Consider the following 9434-nt stretch of genomic DNA (forward strand, 5'->3'; position numbering starts at 1 on the left):
ATCGACCACAACATTATTTTGAGTAGACTAAAAAATTGTGTTGGCATTAGTGGTGTTGCATTGGCATGGTTCAGATCATACTTACTGACCGTCATCAGTTCGTAGTAGTGAATGACGAGATATCATATCGATCACAAGTACAGTATGGAGTGCCACAAGGGTCAGTACTAGGACCGTTGCTTTTCACATTACCCTTGGGAGCTATCATCAAGAAAGATGGTGTTAGCTTTCACTGTTATGCTGATGATACTCAGCTCTATATTTCTTCGTGGTCCGATTAAACCTACAAATTTACCTGAAACGCACCTGTGCTGCAGCCTGGAATTAAACCACACCATGCTGGTTTGGTCTGGCCAGAGGAGAACTGGCCCCCGACTGAGCCTGGTTTCCCCCAAGGTTTTTTCTCCATTCTGTCACCGATGGAGTTTTGGTTCCTTGCCGCTGTCGCCTCTGGCTGGCTTAGTTGGGGACACTTCATTCCCAGCGATATCGTTGTCTTGATTGCAAATGATTGCAAAGATACTATTTAAACTGAACTGAGCTGGATGATGACATCACTGAATTCATTAGTTGGGGACGCTTGACTGATTGCACAGACACTTTTAGAAGAGAGCTGAACTGGATTATGACATCACTGAATCATTAATGAACTGACTTTAACTGGAAAAATGAATGTTATTGTCTTCTTGCATTATTGACAAACTATTTTCCTGTTAAACACTATAAAGCTGCTTTGACACAAACAGTGTTATATAAACGGAGGTGACTTTTGACAACAATTTTGATGCCAATTTGATGTTTTTTCAACATCAATTGCCCACTGGGTAAGAGTAAAATGTGTATGGTTGTCTGAACTGCACATTGGTGTAGATGGTGGATTACATTGAATAATTGTCATAAATTGAGGTTGATATTTATAATAACGTGCCATATTTCCACTGTGAAGTTGGGAATTAAGTTCATGTTCCCATTGTTGCTTCAGTTTTATTAAAAATGACATATTCTGTGAACAAATTAAAGTGTATCATGCCAGTGTTAATTTCAGAAAGTGTATTGATTTTCAAAATGACTATATGAACATCTGATTTCTCATGCAATTAAACCCTAACACTAAGCAGAAGGCTGATGTCATAATCACATATTTGAAATAAAATATACAATATAACAATTTAAATAGTTTTGAATGAATTGCATATGTTAGTGTGCATTTCCATAATCGTGTTGAGTTTAGCACAGTTTGAGAATCACTGGTCCAGACTTTGATACTATCAAGATTTCCAAGAAAAGAAAAGCATTCTGGGTAAGTCACAGACTTTCCCTCAAACACAGACAGATGCTCCAATCCTGATCAGGCACTTTAATGAAAGCGTTCACAGATCAAATCAGAGAGACAGATGTTATTCACACATTTCTAGTATTCAGTGCCATTGGCTGTATATTCATGGAAAATTAAGTATATAGTCCTACGACCAGATATTTCAGTGCAAAAACCCAAAGTTTGGCAAAGGAAGTTAGCCATGACAATCATTAATGGCGGCTGAAACAGCGTTGGGTTCACAGCCATCAGTCCAGTCCAGCAGCAGCAGCAGCAGCAGCAGCATTTGTGAATCACAGATGGTCGCGTCTAACTCTCCCAGTCTCCAGATGGCTCTTCATCATCAGAGTCATTAGACACCTTCTTCATCCTCATCATGGCGGCTTGGATGCTTCGCTCGAGCTCTGAGTCGGAGCTGTGCGTGGGGCTGCTGGAGGGCGGGACGTTCTTCAGGGTGACTCCCTGACGGATGGCTGACAGCAGGCTGTTCCTGACGTCGCCGCTCTCTGTGCTGACCGTGACCTTCCGCAGCTGCGTCTGTCCACGCTGCAGCGACGCTAACAGCTCGTCCATCGATCCTGCATCACAAACATAACATTCACTCAAACGGGTGAAACGTCCAGCTCAGATTTCAACTCGAAATCACACAGAAACCATCATTGAAATGACAAGCTCGAATGTCATCTGACTCTCAGCCAAACAGAACTTTACACTGCTCTTAATATTTGTCCCGCTATGAACCCTCTGTAAGCGCCTTGAGCTGCTCCTGAATGTGACGCACGAGACATCTTCGTTTAATGACTGGCTCGGCTTTCAGGATTTAAGACAAGTCTGAGGTTCTTTTAACTTTATGAAGATTTTACAATAACTTGAATTCTTAAGAAACTAGACAGGAATAAGAATTTTTAAGAATACATAATTATTCATAACTCTTTCCTTAAGATGAAACGTAAGAAGAAAACAGCAGTTAAAGGTACAATATGTAATTTTTCGCCGCTGGAGGGCGCGTATTCAAAACAAACAGAATCAAAGGCGTAGGCGTGACTGAGTGTGGAATCATGGGAGTTGTGGTCTTCATCTCCACAGCCGACGCAATCCGACGGGACTCGGGCAGAAATCATGTTCATGGATGAGCTAATGATTTTTATTTTTGTATTTATTTTTTTATTTATTTTTAACTGTGTGTTTATTGAACCTTTTTTTTTTAACAAAATACTGTTACATAACTTTTACTTACAATATTGAGACATGAAAAGTAAATGAATAAATAAATAAACACTAAGAAACAAAAAAACAAAAGAAAAAAAACACTAATTTAAAAATAAATACAGAAGTCCCTGACAGCACTTCAATAAATGCACCACATACTGGCAAATTATCTGCATGGTTCAAACATTAATATATATTAGAGCTATTTCCTTCAAGCAAATATGTTTCAATAAGTGCCCACTTCTGTCGAAAAAAGTCAGATTTTAACTGCAAGTCCGCGGTCATTTTCTCAAATATATATATCTGTTTCAGTCTTTGTGTCCATTCTGTCACAGTAGGTTCGTGCACATTCATCCAGTTCACAGTGATTATCTTCCTGGCTGCCATTAGTAATATATGTAATACAAATATTTTGTTCTAGAGTGTTCTGGACGGGCAGTTTCACACTGATGAGTGGGGCAGGAGCAGGAGGAGGAGGAGGAGGAAGAAGAGGAGGAGGATTAGAAGGAGGAAGAAGAAGAGGAGGAGGATTAGAAGGTGGAGGAGGAGCAGGAGGCGTCTGGTCTGGCTGTGCTGATGCCGATCCAGGCGGCAGTAGAATCTGCACTGGTATGTCAGGCTGCTTCTGACTCCGCCTCTTCCTGTGGGGGGTGGAGCTTTGTGGCCCCAGGCTGATGATTGACAGGGGCTGGGAGGAGTCATCTCTGCTGGAGTCATGTGACACTGGCTTCACATGAGCCGTCTGTAAATGCCTGATGCCTCTAAATGCAGAGAAACTGGCCCTGCACACGCACACACTCATGTGCACGCGCACACACACACTCATGTGCACGCGCACACACACACTCATGTGCACACACACGCACACGCACACACACACTCATGTGCACACACACGCGCGCGCGCGCACACACACACACACACACGCTCATGTGCACACACACACACACTCATGTGCACACACACACGCACACACTCATGTGCACGCGCACACACACACACACACACACTCATGTGCGCACACACGCACACACTTATGTGCACACACACGCACACTTATGTGCACACGCACACACACACATACACACACACACAGCGCCTCACCTCTCTGAAGCAGCGCACTCTGTTGAGCATCTTTGCTCTCGTTCTCCACCCATTGCTTCATCTGCTCTTCCTCAGCTCTCCTCCTCTCTCGCTTCTGATCAAACACACACACACACACACATATTTAGAGAGGAAACTGATTGAATCGGATGTGGAAATGGAATGACATGAACAGGAATTCAATGAAATACAATTCAACACGAAGAAAGAAATACAACATAGAAACTTCATCAGTCCAACAGAACGGAGCATCATCCGGCAGACTGCTGCATTCTGGGAAATGAAGAGCTCATCCACTGTTGTCCATAAAATGCAAGTTCATTTAGTAGATATAATGAAATAAATTCAATGCGAATTTCCATAAGAGGCTCATTGCGTGTTTGATTATGTTTATGGCTGATTCACACTGAATATTGATATATGATATACGAATTTCATTTCAAACCCTCCAATATCTCGTCCGTTTGGGACTCGTGTGACTCTGCTCAGAATTTGCTGAGAATGTGCTCACATGACTGTGCCTGTGTGTGCATGGATCACCAGAGCCACTAACAGCACACGTGTGCCACATTCACTGCAGGGGAAATGAGCGTGAACCAACAGAAACACATTCAGTGGCCTCAGCTTCCACAGTCACACCAGCGCAGGGAATTCTGGGAATGTGTGCGTGACCCCTGCTGGACTGACAGAAGGCTTAGTTGCCATGGTAACTCGGTCGGCCCACAGACAGCCCACGGATCCTACGGCACTGTGACTCATTATGGGATGCTTTGTGGGGTGATGCAGTGGGTTGTGGTTACCATGGTTACAGCACATTACTCACCAGCTGTGCGGAGTGGTGTTGGCGGTGCTGCTTAGATCTCTGCACGACTGAACGCTGCTGCTGCTCGTGAGCCTGAACACACAACTCCTGCGGGTACACACACACACACACACACACACACACATGCACGCACAATCGCTCCTCTTTTGCTCTCCAGTTGTTTCAGGCAGGTGTGAGTGGGCGGGACTTACATCCACCTGAACATCCTGCAGCTCAGGAGACAGCCCACGGAACAGCTTTTTCTCCGCGCTGAATCCAGTCATTCATCTCTGCCTACAGTTCACTCACACGCTTCGGCCTCAGCTCCTCATACTGCAGACATTTCTGAACAAACACAAACATCCATCAACTTCTGCTGCTTCTTAACATCATGTTTTTCAGCTGAACCTAAATCATCTTTCATCATCACATCAGTGAGCTTTTCTTGCTGCTTAAATGACTGAGAGGTTTGGCCTGTAGCTGATGAGTCCTGATGTACATGAATGTAAATAGGAAAGTGTATTTTTGTATGGCTCTGGCATGTGAGATGTGTGCAGGTACCAGCATCTCCGTCTTGTAGAGCGTGCGTTCTCTCGCATGTCTCTGAAAGGCTGCAGAAGGTTCTGGTAGAACTGCGTTGCCACACTCACTAATGCCCTGTAAGCCTCATCTTCCTCCTCATAGATCTTCATCAGCCGCTGGAGCCCGTCAGCGCTGGGATGAGTCTGCAGCTGCTGAAGAACAAAAACACGACAACACCATCATCATCCTCACTCAACCTCAACCACCGGCAGAATGAAACCAGAAACTGAATAGAACAGAATAGAAATGGATGGAATTGAACAAAAAATACAACAGAATTCAACAAAATACAACACAAAAGAATAAAATATAACACAACAGAATAGAACAGAACAAAAAATAGAATAAAACAACAGAATAGAATAAAAGAGTAAATAATAGAATAGATCACAACTGAATAGAATGGAAAAAATAAAATAGAACATAAGAGAATACAGCACAATAGAATAGAATAGAATAGAATAGAATAGAATAGAATAGAACAGAAGAAACAGGAACCAAATGAAAGACAGTAGAATAGAAGACAATAAAACAAAACTAGGGATATGCCGGTATCAAATTTTCATGTTGCGATTAATTGCTAATGCGTTTATTACGGTATACGGTATTATCATGATATTGAAATTTTGTTAAAAAAAAGTGCTGTCATAATACAGTATAACGTTTAATAACTTTTTTCTTATAACAAAAATAACTGAACATTTAAATGCAATAAAGCAATACAGAAAAATGTATAAAGTCAAAAGTTTTACACAGATTAAAGTGCAAAAGAACCCTTTACAATAAGACCTCATTAGTTAACCTTAGTTAATGCATTAACATTCACAATGAGCAATAGCTACATTTGCTACAGAAGTTATTCATCTTAGTTAAAAAATACAAGTCTTAGTTCATGTTAGCTCATTAAATAACCGTGATATATCGCATTACCGAATACCGGCACAAGTCTAAACACAACATAATAGAATAGACACAGAAACTGAATAGAACTGGATGGAATTGAACAGAAAATAAAACAGAATTCAACAAAATACAACACAAAAGAATAAAATATAACAACAGAACAGAACGAAAAAATTTATAGAATAGAACACAACAGAATAGAATAAAAGAGTAAATAGTAGAATAGATCAGAACTTAATAGAACAGGAAAGAAATTAAATAGAACACAATAAAATAGAACAGAACAGAAAGCAACACAATACAATAGAACAGAATAGAAGAAAATAGAACCGAATAGAAGACAACAGAATACAACAAAACAGAATAGAATAGGATAGAACAGAATAGAATACAACAGAACTGAATAGAATAGAACAGAATAGAAGACAAAAGAAGAGAAGACAACACCACAGACTAGTATAGAACACAACAGAATAGATGACAAAAACCCACAACACAACATAATAGAATAGAAACAAAAACTGAATAGAACACAATAGAACTGGATGGAATTAAACAGAAAATAAAACAAAATACAACACAAAATAATAAAATATAACAGAACAGAACAGAATAAAAGAGTAAATAATAAAATAGATCACAACTGAGTACAAGACCATAGGGCTTGACATTACAGTTTTTCTTGATTGCTAACACAATTCATGAAACAATTCGCCATTTTATAAACACAATCTCAAAACTATACACCAACTTGTGCAAACTTCAAACTTCCAGCTCAAAATCAAATAGTTTAGTCAAAAACATGTTCTCTTCATGTTCTCAGACTCAAAACCCTAACCCTAACCCTCAGATGACACACAAACCTGCCAAATACACACTACTTCACTGCCGAGAGAACACTAGTGAGATCAACTCAAAACTCTGTTACTAAAACCTGCTTTTGGGAAACGAATCATTTTGCTAGTCAATGACTGTTACAGTATACGACACAAATAGAGGGATGCAGATACAGTACAATTCAGCATTAAACTGTAAGAAAGGTTTACTTTCATTGCACTACTGTGAAGAGATCTTACAGTAGATGAAAAGCACTAGAAGAGAAAAGTTCAAAAACCAAACAACAGAATATACAGTAAACACACATTGGAATATACGGTCAGTTACTGTAAATAAATTAATTCCATTCATTCAGCATCCTCTGCCAAACTGCATCACAGTATTGGTAGTATCCTTATTTGTTACAGCAGTTTCTTAGTCTTCTGACAAAAGACCTCTCTGCCTCCCCTAGACAGCCGTCTCTCAGTTCTGTACAAATACAGTACATGCTTGGCTACAAATCAATCCAAGAGTATTGAGTTTGAGGGTGTACAACATGTACTACAGTATTTACTGTACATAGAATAATGAAAGGTCTCTCATCTGCAGTACTGCTGCTATGTACTGTAATTATATTGTATATGTATTGTGTAAGTACTGTAAAACCCTGTAGATGAGCTGCAGGCTAACTTCCCTCATGATCAGTCCATGCAGAAGAACATGCTCAACTATAGTGCTGTGTATTTCATCAGGAACTAATGACCTTTGACCTCATGCTTAATGTTCACACATGAATAAATGTGTGCTGTTTGTGTTAATTTTTTGATGCTTGAGTTAATTATATTGTGTGTTTGTGTTTTCTGAATGAGAACATGGTTAGACCTGTGCAAAATTATGGCGTTTTGTGCAGCATTTCGCAGAAAACACTGAGCAATTTGGAGCGTGTGTGCAAACAGGTGAAATGTGTTAAAGGTTTTGAAACGTGTCTTTGTGTCTTTCGACATTTCAAGCGTTAATGTCGAGCCCTGGAATACAACAGAACCGAACAGAATAGAAGACAACACCACAGAATAGAATAGAACAGAATAGAATAGAATATGTCGCGTCTCACCGCGCGCAGCGTGTCTTTGGCGCGCGTCATCTCATCGCGCATCGCTTTGCATTTAAACTCCTGCAGGTTTTCGAAGTACTCGCGTTCGTCCGCCGCAGTGACGCTGAAGAGCGCGTCCAGCACGATCTTGCGGCCGCACGCGTCCACCGCGGCGCCGAAGTAGCGCTCCAGCTGCCTGCAGGCCGCGTCAGCATCGCTCAGCTGCGCGCCGGAGAACAGACCCGCGCAGCTGCCGCTCGCGTCGCCACGTCGCTGCAGCGTCCGGTTATGACACGTCACCGCGAACTTCGTCTGGGTCTCGTTCCACTCCACGATGAATCTGAGTTTGTGGCTCTCGCTGTCGTCGAAGGCGTCGCGTTTACCGGCGACCCATCCGTCCAGACTGTCCATGCGCTCGCTGTCCGCGTCGCTCATCGCGTTAACGCGTTTGTGTTCGAGCTGCACTTCTATAGGGTTAGATCTCTGCCACAATTCTGCGCGGGAAATATCATATTTTGAGCACAAAAGTGCATTTTGCACACGCGCAATCTGAGTTTTGTGGAGAAAATGTTTGTTTAGCAAAGAAAAAAAGTATTTTGAGCGCACTAAAATCAATTTTGCATTTAAAATAAGTTTTTGGATGTGTGCAGACCTTCTCTTTTGCGCATGCAAGGTGGCTGGTCTCTGATTGGCTGGAATTATGTCATATTGTTGGCATTTAGAGAGCACTGAGGGCAGCGGGCATCAAGGGAACAAGCTAGTGAAATGTTGCATGTGCAAAAGAGTCTGTACAAATTCAAAATATTATTTTAAATGCAAAATTGATTTTCGTGCGCACGAAATACTTTCTTTGCGAGACAAAAATTTTCTCCACAAAACTCAGTTCACGCGTGTGCAAAACGCACTTTTGCGCGCTCAAAATATGATCTTACGCATGCAGAATTGTGGCAGAGATGTAATCCCATACACTTCCGCCCTCATCAGCTGTCCTCATGTGACGGAATTCCAGCCTCCTAGTGAAGCACAGATTCAATATTCTTCATGAAATGCCTGACTTTTAACAAACTGCATCTGTACAAAGAGAGCTGCTGTTATAAACAGAAATCATTCACAAAAGATTTCATCTTGAACATTATAACGATAAACACCCAGCAAATGTGAATTAAAAAAAAATGTCATTAATAAAATTAAAAACATCAGTGCACAATTTTCCACACCACAATCTGTCAAGCACATCTGACCAGCAAACATACACTCGTTCACATCCTTCTCTCCACTCTCTGAGGAAGAAGTCACCAAACTCATCCTTTCTAATCATCCTACTACTTGTCTGCTTGATCCTATTCCATCTCATCTCCTTCAAGCCATTTCTCCTGCAGTTGTACCTGCACTCACTCACATCATTAACAAAAGGCTGATTTATACTTCTACGTCGAACCTACGCCGTAGCTTACGCACAGACGCACACCCATACGCCGTAGCCTGACGTGCACCTCTCCAACAATCTAACAGCGCGTCAATTCTACGCAGACCGCAAGCGCTGATTGGTCTGCAAGAACCCCTCCCTCCATATGTACTTGAGTTTTGTGTGTGTTTATGTGCACTTTAATATA

The 9434-nt window shown here is 41.4% G+C and overlaps 2 protein-coding genes across 2 annotated transcripts; both read right to left on the minus strand.

Annotated features, from left to right (window-relative positions):
* Nucleotides 1-1211: 1211 nt before the first annotated feature.
* LOC107703941 (WASP homolog-associated protein with actin, membranes and microtubules-like) lies at nucleotides 1212-4563 on the minus strand. The gene is made up of 4 exons (XM_016506754.1): nucleotides 4452-4563; nucleotides 3629-3722; nucleotides 2936-3285; nucleotides 1212-1899 (listed from the first exon to the last, which is right to left on the minus strand). Exons 2-4 carry the CDS (start codon nucleotides 3679-3681, stop codon nucleotides 1625-1627), a joined length of 678 nt encoding a protein of 225 aa, XP_016362240.1. The 5' UTR covers nucleotides 3682-3722; nucleotides 4452-4563; the 3' UTR covers nucleotides 1212-1624.
* Nucleotides 4564-4590: 27 nt separating this feature from the next.
* LOC107703943 (junction-mediating and -regulatory protein-like) lies at nucleotides 4591-8234 on the minus strand. Its single transcript, XM_016506757.1, has 3 exons — nucleotides 7843-8234; nucleotides 4992-5164; nucleotides 4591-4775 (listed from the first exon to the last, which is right to left on the minus strand). Coding segments are annotated over exons 1-3 (564 nt in total). The 5' UTR covers nucleotides 8233-8234; the 3' UTR covers nucleotides 4591-4774.
* Nucleotides 8235-9434: the final 1200 nt, after the last annotated feature.

Source organism: Sinocyclocheilus anshuiensis, unplaced genomic scaffold, assembly GCF_001515605.1.
Source record: "Sinocyclocheilus anshuiensis isolate Anshui unplaced genomic scaffold, SAMN03320099.WGS_v1.1 scaffold1059, whole genome shotgun sequence".
Taxonomy (NCBI): Eukaryota; Metazoa; Chordata; class Actinopteri; order Cypriniformes; family Cyprinidae; genus Sinocyclocheilus; species Sinocyclocheilus anshuiensis.